This window comes from Vanellus vanellus, assembly GCF_965231255.1.
Source record: "Vanellus vanellus genome assembly, chromosome: 2".
Lineage (NCBI taxonomy): Eukaryota > Metazoa > Chordata > Aves > Charadriiformes > Charadriidae > Vanellus > Vanellus vanellus.
The window spans coordinates 65,858,927-65,885,839 of NC_138906.1; the positions used below are offsets into that span (position 1 = coordinate 65,858,927).

A 26,913-nucleotide genomic window follows, 5' to 3' on the forward strand; every position below is an offset into this window, starting at 1 on the left:
TTTTTGAGGATAACCAAGTTGAGAGTTAATACAAAATCTAAAAAAGTGGGTACAGAAAATTTTAAGTGTCTGGCCATCGAGGTGGAACACAGCATCTTTTGTGCAGAGAAGAATTAAATACCTGAAAATCTTTAAAATGGGATCCAAGAACCACGTGCATGGGAAGCCAATGAAAACCAAGAGCTGAGGATGTATGTACCCTGAATTAGCCAGTAGGAAACACTGGGAAGAGCCTGAGTTGTATATATGATAGCTCACTTATATCTGCAAGGAGGTACCTCCATCCAATACTTCAGAGCCCTATCCTGAAAACTAGTCCTTTTCTGTCAGAAGCTGGGTCTCATACTCTCATGCTGCAAGAAAGTGTAAGCATCACAAATTTTTGTTCGTCCAAGCTTTAGGTCCTTGCAAGATGGAGTGCTCGCTCAACTCGGGTCAGAAATTGGGGTAATTTTTGGACTTCAAAATTTCAGAGTGTTAACTCTTGGAATAAGTTGTATCCCTATGAACCTCACTAAATGAAAGCTGTGATAAACAGAGTGCAGAAGATGTAGCTGTACATGGACTACTGTTTTGTTGAGTTACACACAGTTTCAGCATTTGCTGCACTCAAGTGCTTTGGCTGTGTTTTGAGTATTTGCTTGCTTATTAACTGAAATGTCCTTTTGTTTTACAATTTTGCCGGTGATTGATAAGGCAGTTAGTGATTCTGGCCTGGTAATGATATGTTTGACCATGTGAAATAATCTGGTCCCACAGAATTAGGCTCAAGAAGCAGTATTTGTCATCCAGGCTTCTCTGACATGTTTCAGCAAAGGCCTCCTCTGTATATGCAAAGGAGTTTTGACAACCGGCTTGCACCATAATTATCAGTTCTAGTCCAGCGCCTTAGAAATGTGTCGCTGACTTAAATTTGAAAATAAATATCAAACATTTATTGAATTAGTGTATTCTAAACATTGTGCTTTCTTCTGTTATTCTTTGCTTTCTAGAAATTTTCAATGGTTTTATACAATAACTGTGGTAAGATTGTGTTCTGCATTCTCAATGGTTTGTTCTCAGTGCTGTTTACAGAGTTAGCCTCTGATCCAACGAGATGCACTCAGGCCACATTTGTCCTGCAGTTACAGTAGCATAGGTTCTTGTAGACTCCAGGTAATCATGGATGTAGTCAACAGTGCTCATGCAGCAGCATAGAGCTCAGAGCCTGCCAGCCACAAAATCAACAAGACTGCCCTGCATTGAACTTCGTGCTGCCACAACAACAATGACAACCTGCAAAGGCTAATTTAATGCACTGCTGACATATCCTGCAAGAAAAAGCCTTAAACATGCCTGGAGCTCCAGCGGTTTCCATCTCATTAAACATGTCTAAGCTGTAGGGCCTCAGAGGGCTTCTGTGTTTTGGATTGCTAACTTTGTCATATCCTGATAGCATAAAAGGATAGGTCTGCAATGCCTTTCCACATACATCCCTCTACGGCATGGTTTCCTTGGAAGAAAATCCCAATGAATAGGAAGGAAACAAGTGTCTTGTATAGATGATATAGGGAGCAGGACAAAAGGATGTATTGAGAGTGCACTTGCTCCATTAATTGTTAGGAAACTTGGTATTAACAACATAAAGCCTATAAGAGCAGGAAACCATTTTTCATTTTTTCCTATTCTTAATTAATCTAATTAAGGGATTAAGGCCTGAAGAGCCCATGGTTTAGCTGAAAAGAGCTGTAGGTGGACCATCAGCAGCTCTCCAGTGTCCTGCACAGTGGCCACACTCCTAGCATGCCTCCCTTATGATCTGCTTATCCTGCCATACGCATCCTCATCAGTCCTTCCTGGATGTTTTCTGCATTGATTGCAAAAGAGAAATTTTGGTGGCCCAGGCCATCAAACTCCTTTACAACATGTCAAGCCCTCCCTCCCTGGCAGAGAAAGAAGGAGACGAGGAACTCATCCATGAATACAGACCAGACCAGCACTGGATAGGTTGCTGTCTTCATCACAGTTCTTGACGCCAGGACAGAGTTGCTTACTTGTTTTATTTATTTGTTTCTTTATTGTCAGGTTATTATTTCCCTAAAATCGTAAGCTTGGCTGAGAATTCATAAGATCAGTGTCATGAGACTGAGTCCTTTTTATTTGCTTTTTGGATTGTGAAATTTGCTATCTCTGACAAACACATTTTCATGTCTGTGGGTGTGTTTCTTTGTAACCAAAAAGGCTAGAAACTTGTTAATTCATTTAAAAGCTGAGATTCTCACCTGACTGTGAGGAGGATATCCAGTGTTGTTAGACTTCCAATAACGTTTCAAGAGTATATTTTTGGAGAGTAATAACAAACTTGTTGAAGTGGATTTTTTTTTTAAGATGTGACATATATATTTCCCAATAAGTGCTATAAATACTTCAGATTAAGAGAATGGCAAGTGCTAAAGACCATGGCACTGCAGTGGTTTAGGCATGTTCTTCATTGTAACTTTTGTCTTATTTTACGCATGAACAGAAGTCCTTCTAGAATATAACCAGAAAAAAGGCATAGCTTTATTACATAAATTAAGTGCCTGGCCAGCCTTTCCTTGTTTTCAATCAATTAATTACCTTACTTTGGATTTTAATTGTTTGAAGGTAAGCTATTTCTAGCCATATCTAGTCACTGAATGGCTGGGTTAAACCTAAAAAAAAATCACATCCTCTGGGAGATAGGAAAGTATCAAGTGTTTGAAAAAGTCCTGCAGAGACCTGTAATGAAAATAGCCATTTTGGCAACATTTCTCAGAACCACAGTATCTTCCAAACCAGAGTATCCTCAAAGAAATCCATTGGAAAGTCTTGAAAAATAGACAGTTACCCTAATGCTTTATTTGCTGCATTTGACAAAGTACAGTGTTAGATTAAAAGGCCTATAATAGCATCTTTTCTATTCAAAATGTACTATCAACATCCTGACTGTGGTTGTTTCTATATCCGTAGAAGATAAAGTAACTAGAATAGTCTGGGACATTTTGTTAAAATTTATCATAAATTAGTAATGTAAACAGAATTCAAAGAAGATGGAGAAATATTTATTGATTCAACTTCTATTTTAAAGATGTGTTCCCTGTTGTGCAATCTAGGATTTCACAGGCTATAATATTAAGTACTTGTAGCCAGTCATTTTTCTGATGCAACAGAAAGCATTGTTGTCCACTTTCAGGATAATTCCTGGGAAACATAGCAGTTAAAGAAGTAGAAGTTAAATGTTAACCAGAGTATCAAAGTACATTTTCAGAAGAATCAGACCATGACAAGTCTGCAGGCTGCTGAAGGAAAACTCCAGCCATTAACAGTACAGACCCATGCATTCCCACACTTTCGGATGACCTAAGAAACTGTAACCCTCCAAAGATTTGTATGCTCTGGATAAATTAAGTGAGAGCTATTGACAGCAGAAATTTTTGGATGGGAACCCTCATTCAGTAACACATTGAAATAGTTGTGGAATTAAAGGTCTTCAGTTGTGAATCCTAATTTCAGAAGACTAGCCAACTTGAAGTTGTGTGCAGGCTTAAGTCCTTGCTAAATCAAGAGATTTGTGATGTAATATCTCTTCTTTTGGAAATATTTGTGTAAAGGCTGCCTTCTGTAGCGGGAAATACCACTTCACTAACTACTCCACATTGAATCTGATACTGATGTGATATTGATCTGATTAAATACATGTTTTCTAAATGCTACATGGAGTTAAATTGCCTCAGGGCATTGTGTAAGAATATTTTCTATGGTTCTTTTTTTAGAGTAGCTCACAAATACATGACACCCTGAAGTGAATAACAAATCAAGTGCTGCTTGCTAGCTGCACAAGAGAGACTATTCAAAAGCTGTGAAGCAAATAAGCAATTTTAGAGCAATGAAACTTAAAATTACTAAGTAGTATAGGGAAAATAGTCACTAAAGTTTAGAACAATTATTGTTGTTAGCCCAACCTCTTTTCTAATCCTCCTCTGTCTATGTAATCATGGCAAAATACAATATGAAAATCTTTGAAACATACTGAAAATACTTCTGATCCTTTTAATATTAAAAAGAATCAATTAGTTATTCTATGACATAGATCCAAAGGGCAAAAACAGGGGGAAGAAGTAAGGAGAGCAGGGAAAATGAGGACTTTGTGACCATTCTGAGAACATCAGAGAAAAAGAATGTTTTCTATCTCCTTCTGCATTTATATCCTTCCCCAAAACAGATGAATAAATAAATGGATAAAATGTTCTCAGAGGCCAGAATGCACACCTGTAAATTTAATTAAAGGCCTAATTTTAAAAACATAGGGCATGCAAATATGCGTGTAACTGTTCCCTTTCTTGCATGTATAGTTGCTGTGGGCTGGACTTCAATACCTGTACTGATTGACTGGTTGATGCTACAAAGCCAGTTTTTCCCAGCCTGGCTGCTCACTCAAATCTGTGCTAAGTCATGGATGCAACACAGGAAATTGGCAAAACTGAAGTGAGGCGTCACACAGAAAACCTGGGCCACTTTCTGACTTTGTCAATACCAACATATTATTCTCGGCTAGCTCTCATCTGACACTAAGATTGCCAAGTGTTGATGGCTGAAGTGCGTGGGGATTTCAATCCCATCACATCTGTAGTAGTGTTGTCAAAACCTGCTTGGATAGCACCGTTATTTTGCATGCGGACATTATATTTACATTATGTTTGTTTATGTTATTTTTATTATTTTGTGATTGTTTGATATAGTTTTCTATTTAAATCTATTTAAATACTGTTTTGATACAAAGGCAAGCCCTCAGAAGGCAAGAAATACAAATGTTGGAACTTAATGGTGTTAGGTGCTACTTGGTGCTACATGTTAGTCTTTTACAATGCTGTATCATCAGTTGGTCCAAAATACTTACATGCATATGGTAGGAAGAGGACTCTCAAGTGGTATCTGCTTTAGATTTACTATTATCTACAGGGTCCTCAAGGTCCTCCTGGTCTTGATGGAGTGGCTGGCCCACCAGGACAGAAGGGAGAAAAGGTAAGTTAAACCTTTTCTTTTCTAAGCAAGTGCTTTTCTTGCTCCTGCTTCAGTGGAATATATTTGCCAGTGCTAGGCTGTAGAAATAATGGATGGTTTTCCCTGCAACACAGTGTTGGCTAGTTTCAGTATTTTTTTAATTGAATCCAGCTGCTAATGGCTTATTAGAACACATCTCAAAAGCCATATTCAGAAATCCAGAATTCCTACTGGGTACAGTCTCATTTTCTGCAGCATGCAATATTCAAAATGCAATATGAGCTACTTTGTTGTGATTTGCCAGTAAAAAAAAACAGTCATGTTGGTGTGTCTGTAGGGGAAAATAAAGAACTCCAGCTACTCCAGACTGGCACAGACATCGAGTTTTGTGCACTTCTGCAGCAGCCCATATTTGCCTTAACTGCTGACTACTGCACTGTGCTGCCCACAGCTATGACATCCCACCCCCACATTTGTGGCAGTTCCGCCCTTCACTCACCCCTTGATGAGACATTTCAGCATCCTAACATGGCAGCAAAGGGTTATTTAGTTGTCTTTTGCCTTGCTGCAGTGGTTGGCTTCATGCATGATCAGATAAGCACTATGGCTAGCAAAAGGGGAGGAGTGGGGAACAGGTAAATGAAAGCAAGAAATCATAGCGTCAAGCAGCTAGATTTTCTTGTGTTGCTATAGAACCAAAAACTACATGTTGCAAAATTGCCACTCATTTTAAGTTTCCCCAAATTACTGCATACATTTTTTTTGCACCCCACTTCAAGAGATGGTGCAGCAGAGAGCTATGGGGATGGCCAGGGACCTTGAGTACATGACTAATGAGGAGAGGCTGAAGGAGCTCAAAGCATTTAGTCTGGCAAAAAAGAGACAAAGGCATGGTCAACAGATCTAAAGATATCATCATAACCCTTTAATGACGGCTAGTGAGTTTTTTGCACCCCACTTCAAGAACGGTGTGCAGAAGACAGGCAAAGACTACAGGAAAATTTCATCCTCCAGTGAGTTTCTACACCACACTTCATGCACAAGAACTTGGAAGTAGATTCCCAAGTGTACATTGAAAGCTCACATACTGTAAGGGAAATGAAAAGGCAAGTCTTAAATGGCCAGAATATTGATATTTATTTATTTATTTTTAAAATCACAAGTTGGTTTTTTTTTTTAAATCTCCTCTGGAGACTGAAGAATAACAACTGGATACATGGGAACTAGCAGTGGTCAGAAAATACAGTATGTATGTTACAAAGCAGCTATCCAAAACTTGTGTCCGTTGTAATCAGTGGTATGTGTTTTACATGAAGGAGTCTAAGAATAGAAAGTACTCTAGCTGAAATAAACTGAACCTGAATCATATATTATAGGAAGAGACTGGTGTGGAAAGGGAAGTAATTGGAAGAAATATTAAATTTTCAAAAAGGGCAAAATCCTCAAAAAACAGGACAAAATCTCAAATATTTTGTTCCACTGGGCCTGTTTTCTTCATTGTGTATATCTGATAAAAGTTTAATTAGAAATGAGCACCACATACTTGCACCTGCTCAATACAATCCCCAGCATCTTGCTATAATAAAATTTTTTCCTATTCATTTTTTCTGAAAACCTTGATTTAATTGCAATATCTATTTTTTAATCATTATTCCTGATTAATCCAGAGAAGATTACATGGAGAAACTGCAGGATGCACTGAAAGTAAAGTCACTCTGTTCCTTGGGGTGAAATTTGATGTGGTTTTTTGCTATTACTTTTGGAAGAAAATATTGTTATCATTTTACTCCTGGTGCTTACTCATTTTTTTCAGACTTACTCAAGCAATATTTCTGTTAAATGAGTAAGGACAGGAGCTTGCCAATATAACAATTAATTCCATTAGATTCAGTGCAATTTGGAAAAGAAGTATTTGCGTGCTGTGGCTTTCTGTCTATTCTATGAACGAGAAGTGGAAAAAACAGTATCTAAATAAAGGGCAAAAAAGCAAATCAAATATCTTGATTGCTGCAAAGAAGCCTTAAAATCATACTAGTCATCATATTCCTTGTTTGGAACGGTGCCCTAGACAACTTGTGTGGGATCAGGTTCTGCTTCTGTTATATACCGTGAGGGTTTTGACATTTAAGTTCAGAAACATGAAGATGTGACCCACAATGCTTAATTCTGTGTGTTCCAGACCTTTAAAATCTGCAGCAATAATTGAAATGCAAGATTGCATCCTGTCTGCATACCAGACCAGAGCTATTCATTTGTGATTATAACTCCTGAATTACAGATTGTTTTCTTTTTAACTAAGATGTCCAATGTTTCATGTAAAGGACATTATGACATCAAATTAAATAACATAGAAATCTGTGGGTATTTTAATTAAGCAAAAATATCATAAATGTGATTTTGTTGCCTGTCTAATGCTCTTACTGTAAGTAATTAGGATTGTTTTTCTTTCACAGGGTGATCAAGGTCTGCCTGGTTCTGTTGGTCCAAAGGTAAAAAAAAAAAAGACAGACAGTGTCTTTATAGGATAACAGTATCATTCTAATACAGCATGATACTAAAAAAGGCTGAGAAGTCTAAAAGATTACTATTGTGAAACCTAATGAAGTCGGCAAACTTGGCTTCCCAGTTGGCCAAAGTACTTCTCTAAGAAGTCTGGCCAGGAGTCAAAAAGGAGGTGATTCTTCCCTCTACTCAGATCTCATGAGACCCCACCTGGAGTACTGCATCCAGCTTTTGGGGCATCAGCATAAGAAAGACTTGGACCTGCTTGAGCAGGTCAAGAGGAGAGCCGCGAAGATGACCAGGGGATGACCCCGCCAGGAAGGGTTTAAGGCCAGGTTGGACAGGGCTTTGAGCGACATGGTCTATGGGAAGGTGCCCCTGCCCACAGCAGAGGGTTTGGAACGAGGTGATCTTTAAGGTCCCTTCTAACCCAAACCATTCTATGATTCTATGATTCTACTTACTTGCATCTACTTGTGCATGTTCAGTATACCAACAGACTGACCTTTTATTTTAGGGTGATACTGGAGTCACTGGATCAATAGGCCCCAAAGGAGAAGCTGGTGCTGTTGGGTCTCCTGGGAAAGCTGGACCACCAGGACCTCCTGGGCCCCCTGGGCCCCCTGGACCTCCTGGACCCCCAGGACTAAGCTACAGTTTGGGATTTGAGGTATTTTGCCATTATGGAGTTTGTTGTAGCTATGGATCTACTTCTTTCAGAGGAAGGACAGTGTAATCACTGGTATATTTCACAGCTATTTAAGGTTGAATTGATAACAGATAGAGTCATTTGTTCTAGACTGAAATTTGCCTAAGAGTAGCCTACAATTCCTTTTCATTTGACCATATAATTGATCATTCTTAGGCCATAGAATTAATGGATTTCTTCAGGCAATTTTCATGAAACTATTCAGTAGTAACAGTGTTCAGGTGTTATTTTTGATGCTTTTATCATTGCTAATATAAAATACTCAAATACTGTACTACAAGAGAAAACTTCTTTAGCACTTTTTAATGTTAATAATTTAGAGCAATGATTTAAACATACATAGATACACAACAGTATTAATTAAAATCGAACTGCAGGTCCCCCTTAAGCTATGACTTTTCCCCTGCTGTCATTCTTGAGGCCACAAGTTTAGTCTGGGCATCTCACTTATGTAACATGTAAATACAGTGACAGTTGCTGGACATTTCTGACCTCATGGTCTGTTCTACTCAGAAGAAAACTGTTCAATTAAAAAAAAAATGCAGATGTTACTCTTTCTGAAAATAATACTTTCATCACTTTAAATTACAAGATCTGGATGAGTTTTACATGTTATCTGATAACTGCTCATTTAGACAATCTTTTTGTAGCAGAAAGTGGCTTCACAGTACAGAAAGGCAAAGGGAGCACACTCAGGTTCAAGAACTAGAGGTGCTGCATGAACATCTTTGTGGACAAATTGCCTGCATCAATATTCACATAAGAGATTCCCTTTTTATCTTTTTCCATGCATTTTTCATTTCTAATTTATCTGTTTGGCCCAGAAAATTCTTTCCAGGTTTTTCAGGTTTTTATGTCCTAGGACATTTTGCATAGAAACTGAGGGCAGTTTCATCAGAGTAGTCAGCAATGTTTGACCAAAACTACTGACCATCTGTACAACTGCTGCAGTAGAGTGGTGGTGTTTAAAAGATACCAGTTTACTCACACATATTTCTCCTAGTATCTACAGTACCCCTTTCTCTTTTGTTTACTCTAGAGACACTTTGAGAACTCCAGGTACAGAGCTGACCACTCATGCTTGTTTAGAGACATATTCTAATTTTGGATGTCTGACTGAATAATATTGTACTATATACACTACTGGTCAATATACACTACTGGTCAACTTATGTCAGTGGATTTCAATGGATGAAAAAATCTCCCCAGCACTTCACAAGCTCTTTATTGCAAGAACTGCAATTGTTATCAAAGAACAGCATAAAGTCTAAGCCTACAAACACTCCATTGCATTAACTTAGGCTGGTACAGTGTCTCCCCTGAATAAATATGTACTTGTCTCAGGATGAGGACTATTGGTAAACCACATCTTCATCCTAGGCGTGGTCTAAGTTTTAGTCCAGGATGATGGCTTCTCTGACTTACAGTCATCTTCTGTGACCCTTGAGGATCCAGTGTTAAGAGGTTCTCCACTCTTCCCCATTCACACTATTTGAGTAGAAGACAATGTTGCCTCATTACGCCACAAAGAGTTCCTCTGCAGGTAGGTACTTAGGACCAAACTCTGCCACATGTGATACCTAAGTCTCAGAGAAGCTAAGTTAGCAGATGAGCAGGAGAAAGTGAAAACTGGAAGACTCCACTTTTATGGACACAAACACAAAAGTATCCCAGCTCTAACTTCAGCAACAATATCTAGACTGGCTTCATCTTGAACTTCATCTAGTCCAAACAGAATTGGCATGATTGTAATTTTTCTGAGAGGAATACTACTGTTAACAGGCTTGCTAGTTGTAGCTGATCTTTTGGATGCCCACACCCACCATCTGTTAAGGCAGCACTGTGGTCTGCCAGTTCGTTAGGGCAACGCTACCTTTTGGCTGTCAGTCTGTTTATTACTGTAAGGCTGTTTCTTCAAAACATTCCTGTTAGCACTTGTTACCATCTGTGACCAGCTATGTGCAAAAACCAAATGGCATGGGGCTTGCTGGCACTTATGCTTGTCAAAAGAACAGTTGGAGCTGCAGAAGGTACCTGGCAAACCCATTAAAAGCATGCAGATGTCAAAAGCAATGGTATGTTATATAAAGCAGGCATCAAGCACTTTCTTAAAGGGAAAAATATATTGGCACAGTGGAGGCAACGGAAAGAAGAAGAAACACAGCTTGTGGTTTACACTAAGTAGCCATTGTTTGGTCCAGTCCCGTTCAATATATTCATCAATGACCTGGATGATGAAGGGATAGAGTGTACCAACAGCAGGTTTGCTGGTGACACAAAACTGGGAGGAGTGGTTGACACACCAGAAGGCTGTACTGCCATTCAGCATGACCTGGACAGGCTGGAGAGTTGGGCAGAGAGAAACCTTATGAAATTCAGCAAAGGCAAGTGTAGGGTCCCGCATCTGGGGAGGAATAACCCCATGCATCACTACAGGTTGGGGGCTGACCTGCTGGAAAGAAGCTCTGTGGAAAGGGACCTGGGAGTCCTGCTGGACAATAGGATGCCCATGAGCCAGGAATGTGCCCTGGTGGCCAAGAAGGCCAATGGCATCCTGGGGTGCATCAAGAAGTGTGTGGCAAGCAGGTAGAGGGAGGTTATCCTCCCCCTCTACTCTGCCCTGGTGAGGCCACCTCTGGAGTACTGTGTCCAGTTCTGAGCTCCCCAGTTCAAGAAGGACAGGGAACTGCTGGAGAGGGTCCAGCAAAGGGCTACAAAGATTATTAGGGGATTAGAACATCTCTCCTATGAGGAAAGGCTGATGGACTTGGATCTTTGCAGTCTAGAGAAAAGAAGATTATGGGGGGATCTTATCAATGCTTATAAAGTCTTAAAGGGAGGGTGCCAGGTAGATGGGAACAGACTTTTTTCAGTGGTGCCCAGGGATAGGACAAGAGGTAACGGGCACAAACTTGAGCGTAGGAAGTTGCATCTAAACATGAGGAGGAACTTCTTTACTTTGAGCGTGGCAGAGCACTGGAACAGGCTGCCCAGGGGGGTGGTGGAGTCTCCGACCCTGGAGACGTTCAAAACCCATGTGGACGCCATCCTGTCCAACCTGCTGCAGGTGAACCTGCTCGGGCAGTGGGGTTGGACTAGATGATCTCCAGAGGTCCCTTCCAATCCCTGTCATTCTGTCATTCTGTGAAACAGGCCAAACAGAATATCAGCAGATTTCCTGTTGCTCTTTGATACACTGCTAGCTGATGGAAGAGCAAAATGAAAGTCTAAATAACATTGAGGTGAAGTTGCATGAAAGGACTTGGGCCAACCTGATGACTTAGTGTGTCCCACCTTGGTCCCCGAAAAGAAGGATATGATTTCAGCTGTGCACTCCTTCTGCTTCTCTTGTTCTTGGCTCTCACAGAGTTGGTGGAAAAAGGCAAAAGAACGAGATCTCTCTTTTTCACTGGAGTCAGAGCAGTTGATGTTTTCTCTAACTTTGTCATTAGGCTGTCATTCCATAGCAACTTAAGCTGATCTAATTGGTCGTCCACACTTCCCGTTACACCATCTCCAGAGTGCATCAGACCTATGGTAATCTGTGCCATTTCAAGTCACTAACTAGCAGAAAGCTAAGTAGGCAAGGAGTATGGGTCCTTTAAATATGATAAGCTCATACAAGGGCTTGTTGTCAGAGAGGTGGAGATTCTGCTTTGCTCCTGCTCCTCCTCCCATCTGCAGCCATTCCTGGTACATGCCTGCCCTTCACATGCATTAACATCCAGTGTTCCATTAGTCCTTCCACAAGCCAATTTAATTTACTAAAATTTTAAAGAATCATCCCACCCCCAAAAAGTAGCGTATTTTCTGCCATTTTAGTTATTTAAAGTGGCTCACAGGAAAGTAAGAGGATTCAACACATGGCACCGAATTTGAAAATGAAGGCTGTATGGCTGTGAGCGGGAAAGTGGAGCGAAGAAATCAAGATTTTCCCTTTTCAGTAAAAGGAAACAATTAAGCCAGCATAGCTGCATTTAAAACTGCAGCTAAAAGCAAGCAAACAGTTTCCCACTTGTGGGGACTGAGGCAAAAAAAAAAAAGGGTTACATGTGGTAGAACTAATAGGGAGGAATAAGCAGATGCAGCACTGTTTTGGCAGACGATGAAGTTGTGTGAAGCTACTCCTAGATAAGGAGGTGCTGCTCACAGGAAAGAGAGATTCCCTTTTTGGTGGGAACGTGATCTTTTAGAGTACATGATGGTGTAAACAAGTAAAGTAGAAAATTACTGGCCTTGGTAGAAAAGTATATAAAGAGCATGCTTGCTTAATAAAGCTGATTTGGATTTTGATTTCGATCCTGCATATCGGAGTCCATGTATTTCAATCACCACACCTGCTGGCATGGTTCATCCAAAAGGTTTAAAGAACAGCCTGACAAGTTCTAGATTAAGCATAAGGCAAGGGATAGGAACACGTGGCTGGGATGGTGCTGGGGCTAAAACAAATAATTATGGCAGCCTGCAATTTTATTTCTTTGGCTGCTTTGGAACTGAAGCTCCTGGTTCTGCCATGTATTTGGAATGTCACAGTCAGAACAATGAGAGCTGGAAGGAGGTTGCTGCTTTCTGTGTAGTCTCCTTTCAAAGCCCTAGAAAATCTCCACAGGAAATATGGATGTTGCTCTCAAGGTCTTCCACTTCACAGAGATCTTTTGGAAGTCAGCAGAGGGCCACAACAATGGTCAGTGGGCTGGAACACATGACCTGTGAGGAAAAACTCAGGGAACTGAGATTGCTTAGTCTGAAGAGGTCTTAAGCATTTTAGCAGCCTTCTGATACCTAAAAGGAGGTTATTGAGAAGACACACAGCCAGGATCTTTACAGTGGTGCACAGAGTGATGAGCAACAACAATGCTTATCACAGGGGATGGTTGATTGAAACAGGGGAGGTTCTGACTTGATATAACTAAAATATTTTTCACCTTGACCACAGCCAAGCGTTGGAACAGGGGCTTGGAGAGGCTGCAGAACCTCCATCTCTAGAGAGTTCCAAGACCTGAAGGGACAAAGCCCTGAGCAACCTGATTTGAATTCAGTGTTGACACTGCTTTCAAGAGGAGGTTGGACTAGGTAGCCTCTAAGATCCCTCCCAACATAATTAATTCTACAATTTTGTGATAGACATTTTTTTCTGCTCAATTTCATTTCAGTGAGCTTTATTTTAGGCAGAAGTTCAACATTTGACTGAGAATTAGGAAGGACATTTATTTTTGAATGACTGCTGCTTTTAACAAACTGCAAGTTCTCCCTGCCTTAAATCAGTTATGTAACCCTTACTAGGCATTACAGTCTTACAGTAGCTAGGTGGCAGGTAAATGCTAAACACAAAAATACTGCTACAACATGTTTAAACGTAGCACATACTTAAAACTATGATGCTGTCTCACTTCTGCCTGATGCTGTCCAGCCTGAAGTGCTAGAGAAATGGTGTCAAACTGGCAAGACTGCAAAGACCAGAGTTTCTGTAAGGAAGATCAACATACCCTAATCGCATTTGAGTGGAGCCTATCTCCAGAATATCATGCATTGGTCAAAAAAAGGTTAATGAGAAAAGATAAAAATATGTGTTCAGTATCTTTCCAGTTTCTTACAGGACTCCAGAAAACAGAGCAATTAAAAAAAAAAAAAAAAAAAGAAAAGAGAGGGGAAAAAAAGGAGATAAATTCTTAAATTCTGTAGCATTTTTTCTCTTCCATTAGGACATGGAAGGATCAGGTAGCACTGGCCTGTTAAGAGAATCCAGAATTCCAACATCAAGAGGGCCAAAGGTAAGCAGATGTTTTGGGGGAGGGGAGTGTTGTTTGTTGTTGCTGTTTGTTGTTTTGTTTTTGTTTTTTTTTTTTCCAAAAACAAGCGTGTCCTCCCCTCTGCTTTTTGGAAACACATAGCCCTAGTAACCTATAGATTTGGAGTCACTGAACTGCACTGGATTCAGTTGCTCTAGAATGACATTGCAATAACTGTGTCCTCCAAAGAATCTGAATGGTATTTCTCTAATACCTCATTAGCTGATAAATTTTAGATTCTGCTTTGGTATTTTTTTTAGAGATTAAAGGATGAAATAGGGGGGGTTGTATTATCTAGCTGTCTATTTCTTGCTTTACCCTAGTAGATACCCTTCTTGCATATGAAGATGGATTACATATACTAATGAAACTGAAATGTTACAGTTTGACAATCAAACACGCGTAATCTGAAATGCCACTTAAACTAAAAAGGTGTTCCCAGTAGTGTGGAAGCAATTTCCCAGAAAAAGGCATGTTTTTTCCTCCATCACCATGTCTCAGGAGATTTTTGCTAGTGTGGGCCGTTTTAAAACATCAAGTAGGGAATACAGGAATACAACGCATCAGTACTTACCAGATCATTCGGATTTATCTTCATTCTTAGCAATAACATCAAAACTGCAACCTCTGATGCCTTCCCTAAAGCAGACCAGCATTCCTCCTCCCAAAGCTGTCTGCATTGTTGTAGTTTGGACTTCAGAAGTCCTACCCCTCTGCTCACTCCAAAAGAAACATTCAAACTTTCAAAGAATGGCTTTGAAAGAATAAGTCTTGTTGCCCAAGTTTGGAGAAAGTGCTGATGATGATGACCTTAGGTTATCATAGATGCCAGACTGAATACTAGGCAACAGTGAACTATCACTGTGAATAAGGCAAACCCTGTAGTGGAATACATCTGAAAGAGCATTGCCAACAGATATAGAGTTGTTATTATTACAGCCTTTTACTCAGGCTAGCGGGGCTGCGCTGATATACTGAATCCATTTATTTTTTTTGTACACCACTTCAAGAAGGATGGGGACAAGACAGAGACAGTCCAGCAGAAAGCTGTACAGATGGCCTTGAGTACATGACCAGTGAGAAGAGGCTGAAGGAGCTCAAATGGCAAAAGGGAGACAAAGGCATGATCTAGTAGCTGCTTTCAAGTCTTTGAAGGACAATTGCAAATATGATGAAGCCAAACTGTTCCTCATAGTGCCAGATGGTGCAACAAAGGACAGTAGTCACAATTTGCAGCTTGAGACATTCAAGCTAAACCTTAGGAGAAACCTGTTCAGTAGGAGGTTGGTGCAATTTGCCCACGGAGGTTGTGGAAGCTCTGTTCTTCAAAGTTTTCAAGACTTTGCTGGACAGAGCCATGACTGACCTGATCCAGAGCTGGTGACAGTTCTACTTCAAGGGGGTGACAGGATTAGATCACTTCCAGAGGTCCTGTACAACCATGTTTCTATGATTTCATGAATCATCAGAAATGAACCAAACACTGGAGACAGGAGCAAGTTTGAGAACCTTTTTACTGTGCTGATTTAAAGTACTAGTAATTGTGAGTCACTGAAGTTACAGCTGACTCAGTTTAATATCTTAGAGACCTTTGCTCCCTCTTGTATCTTTTCCTAGATACTAAAAATGTGGCACAAAAATGCAGTCACAAAAATAAGAATAGAATTCCCTAGCTGAAACAAGCTAGTGTCCAAAATGAGACATCCAAAACTAGTTCCAAAATTGCCCATTCTGACTTGCCTAAATGACAGCCTTACTCTCCATTTTGGTCTTATAATGGGCATTGTTTCCAAGTCGCTCAGCTATAAATACTGAAAAACTGTCTTATTGCAGCTGAACAAAATCCTGGAATTTTGTTTTCCTGTTACTGCTTAGTCAGTCCACAAATTTTGATTCAGTAAAGAAGGCACATAAGACCTTCCCTGTAATCATGAAAATGATTATACATACTTACTGGTAGTGCATGAAAGCATTACAAGCCACTTACATCCTATGACACCTCCAGAGGTTCTTGGTTGTGTTTGAGTGGAAATAGAATACCTGCTCCTAAGAAGGCTGTAACTCAAAGCAGCTGCTAGGAAATACGTTACATTTATTTGCACTATACTTGTATCTGTTGAATTTTTTATTTATCTTTTATGAGAAAGTAGCGGTTATGTTTTGAGGTAGAAGCATCAAATTTATTTTGACACTCAAATGTTTGTTTCAAGCTACTTTTAAACCTGGCAAGACAGTGCCATGTTGCCTCTGAACTGGTTACATATCTTAATTTTAGCCAAGAAAGCAAATTCAAAAAATTGTAAGCAATTGAAAGCAGTCCCTTGCAACAAGTGCACCTGGACAACTTTATTTCTAACATTTTCTAAAAATATGTGTAATATGCAGTGACAAGATTGAAGTTGTCTTTGTAAGAAAAAAAATCTTCAGTTTTTGCATGATAACATAGAGCAAGGCAGTATTTATTAGAATAAGAAATCTAAAACAATGCTTACATTTTTTACTCTCTGTTGGTACTACTGGTCTCCAATATTTTTTTTGTAACAGTTGTGGTTATGAATTAGGGTTTTTTCTGAGAAAATTTATTATGAAATGCTATGTGGATTTGTCAGTAAATTCAGTGTAATTTTAAAGGGTTCTGGAGAAAGACATGGACAGCATGGGCCCTTAGGACCAAAGGTTCCCTGTGTAACAAGGAACCCTTGAAGCTAACCTATTTTGCTTTGGCATATATTTTTAATTTCTATGTTCACATCATTTGCCTTAACAAAACAGCTTTTGTTTAATGTTCATATACTGACTAAGGAAGGGAAAATTTTGTTCCTATTTACACTGGGTATCCACACAGAATGTATATTAATAGAATTATTTCACATCCACACCAGAATAGTGAATAAATACCAGCTGGGCCGTTACATTCCAAGGCACTCGGTGTAACATGGCATTTTTGTTTAGGACATTTGCCAGTTTCTCTTTGTCACTCATTTATACATCATTCTGTTTTCCAAGAGGTTGCATATATGCTGCTGAAAGAGAAAGCTGCAGGGAGAGACCTTCTGGCACGATCACTGAAAGTGATAGAAAAACATTCTGGAAGGTGCTGGGGGGAAGAAGGAAGATGTCATGACTACTTTGCTTTGGTTTAGATTTGAGCTCAGTAGTGGCTGAATTTTTCCACTTTGATGCTGCTATTGGTCAAGTAACCCATGAGGAAAAAATGGAGAGATTAAAAATCAGAGAAAAAAAGGGCAGATTGGCAGAATGAGGCCTTAGACAGGTAGAGGCTTTTTCTATTCTTCTGTAAAGCTTGAGTACCACTCAGGTTAATAGTACAGCGTGACAACATTAGTTCAGCACCTTAAATGTGTAGTCAAAGAAATATGAAGTCTTCATTGCCCTGGGAAATGACAGCAACATTGAGGGAGTAGGAAATGGAAAACAATCGGCAGGGGCCCCCACCCTGCCTTCCTAAAATTTACACCTGAACACACGCAACACAGGTCACTAACTACCCAGAAAGCACATTCTCAACAATAACTGCATGCATCTGTTGCATAGAACAACAACAATTAGAGATCTGGCCCATCACCTAAGTCTAGAGTCTATAGAGCTCGTCTTATAGGGCTGAAAAAATTCCCTCCATTGGGTACTACTTCTGTTAATGCTGGAGGACAACATTGCTTATGAGTATGTGTTAGTGAATGATACTGCAAAGGACTGGCTAGAACAGACGTGCTCTCACATGGTGCTGCTCTATGGACAGGAGTAGGTGCCGAGTCTCCACGCTGGAAATATATTTTTTGTTAAAAACTTATTCTCTGACCTTAACTAGAAATTTTGTTTCTAAAATATTGTGGAAATACTGTTTCACTTCAGACCTCAGAAATAGAGGTAGCATGATTCCTAGGATTTAGGAACTGGACTGGGACTGAAAAGATAGACCTTGGCCAAGAGACTTCACCACCACCTACACTAAGTTTTTAGTTGCTTAATCTTGAGTCTTTCATCCCCAAGATCATGGAGACACAGAAAGGAACATACTATTGCCTGACATCTTACAAAATCAGGTATGCTACAACAAAATTAATATAAAGTGGTTATAATACACTATCATTTTCATGGAGATGAATTTTACACCCACTTTTCGTGATTGTAAGTGATTTCACTAGGCAACAGTGGCAAAATATAACAACAACCCACTTCCAAAAAACAAAAGCTAATACATCGTGAGGAGATTAAGGTATAGTTATGTTTCGTATATCCTTCATCCTTCAAATACCCCAGACTAGTAGAGCTGTCAGAGGCCTGCTGTGATCAAAGTTTTCTCTCTTTCCTAGCAAATAAGTATAGATATAAATTCTGCTTTCATTTTTATGAAAATGAAAAGCAGTCTACAGTCTTCATGAATTCATGAATATAGGTACTCCTAAAAGACAGTAAGCATAAACATAACATTTGAGGCGATGGCTGTAGCTCCTTGCTGATTTATTCCCGTTTATATTCGCTATCTCAAATGAAATAAACTAAACCGCATGTTCCCTGTCTGTAATGAAATCAAGGAATACTGTGTACTCAGAGCTAGAGTACTGCAGAATCAGTCCTGAAGTTGGAACAGTGCAGCACTCATTTCATTGTTTGTGGTATGATGCAGTGGCTGGGTAGATGGGGGAGTAGTGTGGGGGAGGCTGAGTTAACTGTGTTGAAGGAAGATGGTGGTTCATTTGTGGAGGCACAAGGTCATTGTGGCATTGGTAGATCTGGGGAATGTTACCATGTGCTGATTTCAGACACCAAAATAAAGTTTCGGGCATGTGGCTTGGTAGATGCTCAGCAAAAATGGTGTGTGGTGACCAGAAACTCTAAGATGTGGGTGACAACTGTGAGGTTAAACCCCCAGAACCAATTCACAAATGTATGCTGAGCATCACTTTACCAAAAATATGCCCTATTTTTGCTAATCCTCTTACTCCATTCAGTCCCTTTGTTTGTAAGGAAAGTAACATACATGTTTAAAATCTGTGTAATTACTGTTCACTTTGATATTTGAGCCCTACTGTGTCTCTGTTTCAGGGAGAAAGAGGCAACATTGGTCCACCAGGTTCAAAGGTGGGAAATTCATTTAACTTGATCTAAAACCTCAGTTGTTTCTTCCTCTTAGTTTCCTTTCTTCTCATAATGCACTGAGGGGACAATGAACATTTCTTGCTCTGTCAGCATATTAAAGCACAGGGAGGCTTATCTGGAAAAACAGAAGCCTTTCTCAGTTAAATTGTGATTATCAGGAGCCAGTGTAAGCTGTTGCTTAAGACTTCTGTTTAAAATACTGTCAAAATTGCATTTAAAATCCTCAGGTGCATGACGCCATAGTGTTTTGTGAGGCCGTTTACATTTTCACCAGAACAAAAATGAAAAACAGCAAAGCTTATATAAAAAACTAATCTCCACATGCCTCCTTACTCCTTAATATCACGGTGTGTAGCTAGCACCCCACACCAGAGCTCTGTCCCCATGACTCGCGTCTGTGGCACAGTAGTAGATTCATGCCGTGTTGTGCGGAGGCCTCAGGATCACAACCCCAATCTGGTGTTCAGCACAGAGGCCACTGTTGTTGCCTATTTCTGTGCTAGAACTCAGGAGGTACAAGATTATAGAAATGGTGGCTGGAAGGACCTCCAGAGGTCATTTAGTCCAATATCATACTCAAAGTGTTATCACCAACACTAGATCACATCAGCAATGGGTTTGTTTCACCAAGCCTCAAATACCTGCAGGAAGATTCCAAAAAACCCTGCAGGTATCTTGTTCTAGTGTTTCACTATCCTCTTTGGAAAGACAGTTTCCCTAACATGCAGCCTGTACCTCCTAAGCTGTAATTTGCCCCACCTGTCAAACTCACCCCATGCACCAGTGTGCAACCTAGACCTGCAGCTCTGAATCAGTGCAGTTTTTAGACAGGAGACCCCATTGACAGGGAAACCTGCTACTTTACACTGTTTTAGACGGTGTTAGTATTGAAATGAATGGAGCTGGAGTCCATTCTTTCGTCGCCAATTTTCCCTATCATTATCCCTGCCTATTCTGGTTTGGAGCCCTCTTGGACCCCGCCCCAAAGCTTCTGTTTGTATTTGTGCTGCTTTTTGCCAGTCCCTGGCTGACTTGCGTGCCTTTTGCATGCATAAACCAGCAGAGGGCGATGCTGGGACTCAAATAAAAATTAAAATTAAAAAAATAAAACAAAACAAAACAAAAGCTTCTCTTGCATTTGGGACAGCACTGGCATCAAGAGTTGCTCTAGGAAACAAGATAAAAGCACTTACGTATCTACCCTTCTGCTTGCTGAATGTTTACAAGAGTATTATCACAGTCTTCTAGCAGCATCTGCTTGTTTATTTAAAAACAAACAAACAAACAAACAACAATGTAGCAGGACACTGCTTGCCATAAATTCCATCTGTTGTACATATTTTGAGTGTTGCCATTTCACAGAGATATTTGTCAGCATGATAATTGAAGCTGATACATTGATCCATAGGACAGTTGTTTAATTCTTCGTTTTGATCTGTTTGAGACTATATATTATTTTCTTAATTATTATACATACAGCTGCTTTGTTCTATGGTCCTTGTTCTAATAATTATTATTGTTGATATCATAGATACATTTCAAACATGGATATATTGTAAGTGGAGTAACTACAGTGCTATTTAAAAATAATCTGTCTCTTCAATCCTCAGATTAAAAAAGGTCTTAGTCCTCTTACATTTGAGCAATGAGCTATATTCTTAAAATACGGAGGGAGTTAGAAATAAGGGTGTCTCCTGATACATTATTTCCTGAAAAACATCTTACCTATCCTGGATCTTTTCTTCCAAATTAAATTTCATTAGGAAAATCAATTGGTGAAATTATTAAGCATTTGTAATAGTAGGAAGCTGATCTGCAGGTACCAACATGCCTGAAATGACAGCATTCTGTTGCAGAGAAGCTGTTGGTCCAAGGTTATTTCCTCTGCCCAATTGCCTTTGCTGCAGATAGATATGTATAATTTTCCACAAGCACTGATTAAAAATTACCATTTTTACTAGTTATGTAGGTACCAGTAGTTATGTAGGTACTAGTTATGTAGGTAGTAGTTGCTTAGGTGCCAAAATCCTATTAGCATTCAGAGACACCATTTATCCTGCACTTGTCTATAAAATGAAAATTAGACTGTTTCAGAAATTGTACTTTATCTTAATAAACTGAGTGTTTATTCGTGAGCCACATGCTTTGCTGATCACAGACAAACAATAGAAACAACAGTGAGAATATCTTTTCTTAATGAAGTGGACACATTAAATCTTTTGTGCTGGTGGTTCTGTAGAAAGGAATAAGAAGAGAGTGGATTTTACATCCTATGAACTGTTAATTTTAATTTCTTCTATCACACCAGAAATGCAGCAGAGAAGACCATTTGACTTTGGATGCTTTAAAATGCTGATGTTCTTTAAGACACTCCTGTAGGGTATTAGATAATTCTCAGTGGTTTTATTGGGTCACATCCATCCCAGTATCCTGTCTCCAACAATCTCAAAAGCATATGCAGTTTGAGCAGATGCTTAGATGCAATTTGACCTTATAAAAGAGGAAGTATTATATCATAGTTCCCCTAAGCAACCTCCTAGACTCCAAGAATTTGTAATTCGGGGACTTTCTCAGCTAGAAATGGCATCTGAACCACAATCAGATCTCTTCAAGTGGACTTGATGTCTCCCCTGGAGCTCATGCACAGTTCTACAATATACAAGACCTTGGGGCAAGGTGGTCTGCCAACTTAACTATACATCCCATTAACGTCTTCCAGCTATTTTCATTTGATACCCACTATTTCTCCTATTAGAAGTGTAAGTTCTTAACTACTCTCTGCTTTTAGAAGCCTCTACAGTATTCTTCACCCACACCTCTTCATTTGTCTGTTTTCCAAGCTAAAGAGTCATAGCTTACACCGTCATGTCTCATACAGAAGCCATTCTGTACTTTCCATTGTTCTCATTGACCTTTTCTGAAGTTTTTCTAGTTCGACTAGATCCTTTTCAAGATGGAAACTGTGAACAAACCAGGGCACAGAATTCAAGTTATGGGCATAAAATAAGTGTATACAGTGGCATAGTAATGTTCAGTGCTCTTGTTTTCCTGTCCCTTTTATGATAATTTGTTGTATTCAGCTAGTGAGCTGACCTGTTAATGGAATTGTCTATGTCCACTAGATTTTCATGGTACTATCTACTGTAAAAGCCTAAAAATATTTTCTTGAAGTAGAAAAAAAAGTAAGAACCAAAACAGCCTTTTCCTAAAAAAAACAAAACAAAACACTCCCCCCCCCCCCCAAAAAAACCCAAACCAAACAACCAAAAAACCCCCATCAACCAAACAAGCAAACAAACAAAAAAATAGCCCCACTACTAAAGCAAAGCAGGGCTAATCTGTCACTTGGTTGAGTCATCAGGCTGTTCTGTGTCATTTCCTGTGCTCTTTTGTATGACACAGAGGAAAACAGATACAGAAAATGTAGTTCACTGTTTATCTGGTCCTTTAAGAATTCAGTCTTCTTTTATCTGTTTTTGTCTGGGCAAACTGCATCATCATTACTGACTGATACTTCTATTTTCCCATAGAATATAGTAAGTGATCCGATTCTTAGCAGTAATAATCAGTCCTGCATTGAACTAGAAGAGGGGCTATCAAACTTTTTGCCCCACATACCAACTCCCATCTGCATTAAATACCTCTTCCTCCTCTTCCTCCAGCCTGAGAGTCAGTTAACTGAAGGGTGGAAATAACACGCAAAATGTATCTTGGGGGAAAGCAACAGAAGTCACCTTTCTGTTAAGTGGAGGTGGAAGCGGTGGAGAAGAATGATTGAAGCTGCATTAAAAAATCCTGCTCTGGAGAGGGGGAAACAGCAGGAGGAGTGGAGAGAGCAAATGACTAGTGAGATGATGCTGACTCCATGGAGGCCTCCACAGACATGCCCCCTAGTACATTCAGAACCCTACTGTGGCCCTCCCAAGAGTGGCAGCCTACTGCTGGTATGAAACTTAATACAATTTAGAGAGAGTAACAGTATATTTCTTGTGGCAGGGAATGCCAGGTACAGATGGACAACCAGGCTTTCCTGGCATTGCTGGACATCCTGGAGGTGTGGTAAGTAGGGATATCATAATCTTGTGATCACCTAACACACGCTGGCTCCCAAACCTATGTCTTAAGGATCAGCAGGAGCCCTAACAGTGCTCGCTAGCAGCATGTGGGGAGCTGGGCCTTGGTTTGTCTTACTTAATTTGAAGCAGTTACCACAGATACCAAACACAGGAGCAGCGTGGACCTTGATCTTGCCTCCCTCATCAGTCAGAAGTGACACAGGCATCATCAGAGGCTAGTTCCAATTCTTCGACACTCCTTTTGCTTTTAGTTATTCAGAAAACAGCTCTGCTTTTGATTAGAGGGAAGTCAACATGCTCATAGGTGATTTTAAGATATTTCTCATTCTAAAGAGCCACAGTATTACAGAGCTCTTTAGCTGAGAAGTCCCACAGCTCGTTCCCTGCCACCTTCCGCTCACTCATGCCAGACAAGCCGTCTGCGTCCCCAGCACAGTGAGTTGTATCAAAGAACTGATCAAGTTTAGAAATAATCTGCCTGAAAAATGACTGTTTAGCTCACATGTGCTCCCCTGTCCAGTCCACTGGGCAATTCTGGACATAACTGGGGTGGTTAATGCTGAAAAAGGAAGGAGCAGCCAGTGAGGTGAAAGAAAGCCTTGTTGAATTAATCCCCAACTAACAAAATGTTGTGTGCCTATTTGCTTCTGTTCATCTGTGAACTCTGCCAAATGTGCTGGAAAATACTTTCAAATATCAAAACCTCAGAGGGTCTGAGTTGAAACCTGCTGGCCCCATCTGTGGTTTGAGAGAGATGGGGATCGATCATTCCGTACCTGCATTTTATTGTGCTTTTGTGAAACTAGAGAAAGCACATTTTCACTTTTTCTTTTTTTTTCCTTTTAATTCACTTATGGTCATTTTTTTTAATCACATGCAGGGTCCAAAAGGGGAGAAGGGTGACCCAGGACCTCAGGTGAGATTCTGTGGATTTTATACTTACTGATAAACCTATGTGAAATGTAGTACTTAGTAAATGGGTTTTCCACCTGTAATGTTTTTGAAATAGGGTGAACCAGGACAGGACGGGAACAGTATTGTGGGACCACCTGGACCACCAGGACCACCAGGACCAATCATAGCAATACCTGAGGTAAGCGTGTTTGTCAAGCATTAAAGCCTCTGTAACACCATCTTACAGAGAAGAGGGCATAACTGGTTAACAAACTGGCAATTCTGGTGTTGATATTCAGGTCATAAGTCTACTCCTCAAAACATAAAAAATCTCAATATGTCTCTATATCAAATGGATTTGTTTTGAAAAGATGAAATAGGAAGGAAAGTGGGCGAAAAGCTTACATACAAGAATTACAGGGTCATGTTGAGAGCTTCTCACAAACTCTTCTGCAGGATTTTGCAGGAGTTGTGAAGGTCAAATAAAAATCAACAGAGAAATACAAACCTGGGAATGTTTAACAATGCAAGGCACCTGAAACACAGCAGTGTGTAGAAGAGAGATACACTGTGTTTTCTGACTCTGTTGTGGAAGCACGAGACAAAAGTACCAAAGGTTAAAATGCTAGAAGTTCATAAAAACTGGCCAATATCCTTTAGCTGCATGTGTATTTTCAGTCAGTTTTGCTTTATGTATATCAGCCTTTGCAAAAACAATACTAGTTAGCAGCAATGAAGGCCAGAGATTAGGATGAATCTCATTTCAAGCTGACAACAAAAATCCTTGTGGTTGGCCTGATATGACATTAAAAACTGGAGAAGCTGTGAGTGGCTGCAGAAAATTCTTCACCTCTGAGAGCTGAAGATGCCTAAAACAGCCAGACTCATCCATAGGGATGCATATACTGACAGTAAGAAGTGATTTCTGTTTGCAAGAAAGGAAAATGACCAGATGAGAAATCTGTGTTAGGGGGAGCTGGGCACCAACACTATTATAAAGCTGAGCTACACATAACATTTTTTGTTGACTGAAACAACTAGGCTTTCACTTAGGCTTCTGCTACTGATAGCAAATATGGCATAAATTGGTCCAAAAGAGTTCGGTTGTTTTACTGAATTTACTTGGTATCCACCCAGAATCTTAGGATCCAAGACCCTAAGATATTGGATGAGCGGAATTATAGATTCCCAGAAATGTTGGTTGGAAGGGACGTCTGAAGATCATCTAGTTCAAAGTCCTCCTCAAAGTGGGACTGTCACCAGCTCTATACTTTATCATGTTTTTGTTGGAGTTTCTGGGAAATTCCTCAATAACTGTGACAAAAATTCTGACATAAAATTCATATTCTTTCTCACAGCCCTACCGCAGTGTCACCATGGGGCCTTAACTCTCATCAGTGACTAAACTTGTCTGTTTGCAGTAATAATGAACCTGGATGTGTTGCTCCTTAGCTCCTTAATACTTGAAAAAACACTGCAAAAGCCTCAGAGGGAGGACAGTATGTATAAGAAATGTAAAAATATTACTGAAGCTGACATAGCAAACTAACGACACTAGTTTGCTGGAGACTGCATGGCTCCCTACACATTGTGATAATCACAGTCCACACGTCTATCTAATGTGTAGCTATGTATGAAGAAACCTGACATGCACCCTCTGAATTCTCCAGAACTTCTGTATGAGCTGCCTTCACCATACATTACAGAAACTCATAGAGCCTGGTAGAAGCTGTATTGTGTTGGTTGTATTACAAACCCATACAGAAACCCATTTCCTTCTCTAAATACCTTGGAGTTTAAGAAGTAAGCTCTCTTAGAATCACAGAATGGTTTAGGTTGGAAGGGGCATTAAAGATCATCTAGTTTCAATCCCCCTGCCATAGGCAGTGACACCTCTCACTAGACCAGGTTGCTCAAAGCCCCATCCAGCCTGGTCTTGAACACCTCCAGGGATGGAGCTTCTGTCTTATTATTATGTGGTTTTATGTACATTTGTAGCAAACAGGTATTATGTGGGGGTACAGCAAAAGCCATCTATCCTCATATGCTTCGAGTCCTCTATATTGTTAATCAGATGATTTCTCTGAGTACTGGGTATGTTGAGTTTTGAATTTTACAGTTAATTAAACATAACTGTGTGTTAAGTATATGTCACTATGTATGACTTTGAGTTCTACCTACCTCACAAATGTTTGTATAAGAACAGGAACTTTGCTTACTATACATTTGCTGAGATATAAGATTAAATTATCCAAATACATCTTGTTTAGTCAGTCTCTCATCTTCTGTAGTTAGCTTCAGATATGGAAAGAACTACTGCAAGTAGTCCTATCAATTGCAGTTGGAATTACAGAACTAAAATAAATACCAGTTCTAGTTGTTGTAATGTGGATATTGGCTTGACGTGGGTAGAGCAGCAGAGATCAATTAAGCGATCTAAGTGAACCACAGGGCAGTTAGATCTCTCTGCCTGGGTCAGGGTCTATTAGTTCACTCATTTAACCATTGTGTAGCCAAAGACGACAATACTTCTTGGACTACAGAAGTCCAATGGACTGATCCGTCAGAGTTGGAAGGAAGTTTTCTTATGAAGGGCTGTGTGGCTACAACTAAACAGATCTTATGCGGCTTGATCAAAATAAAACAAATTAAAGAGTTGGTGCAGTTTCAGTGTTGTTGAAAATTTAAGATCTGACGTGGACAGCTATGGCTCAGGGCCAGGCCTCACCAGTATCTGGCCAATAGCGCATTGATTTAACTGCACTGAAAAGTGGACCTTGGTTTCCTCCTCATTTGACCTGGTCCCCATGTGAACTGAGGG

The 26,913-nt window shown here is 39.9% G+C and overlaps 1 protein-coding gene across 1 annotated transcript in view; it reads left to right on the plus strand.

The window, feature by feature from the left end:
- COL15A1 (collagen type XV alpha 1 chain) overlaps positions 1 to 26,913 on the plus strand; it is a 154,020-nt gene that overhangs the window by 87,558 nt on the left and 39,549 nt on the right. Inside the window, exons 14-21 of the mRNA XM_082479653.1 lie at positions 4,960 to 5,022; positions 7,455 to 7,490; positions 8,021 to 8,173; positions 13,915 to 13,983; positions 16,633 to 16,677; positions 23,119 to 23,181; positions 24,079 to 24,114; positions 24,208 to 24,291. Coding sequence (XP_082335779.1) covers positions 4,960 to 5,022; positions 7,455 to 7,490; positions 8,021 to 8,173; positions 13,915 to 13,983; positions 16,633 to 16,677; positions 23,119 to 23,181; positions 24,079 to 24,114; positions 24,208 to 24,291 — 549 coding nt within the window. The remainder of the gene's footprint in view (positions 1 to 4,959; positions 5,023 to 7,454; positions 7,491 to 8,020; positions 8,174 to 13,914; positions 13,984 to 16,632; positions 16,678 to 23,118; positions 23,182 to 24,078; positions 24,115 to 24,207; positions 24,292 to 26,913) is intronic.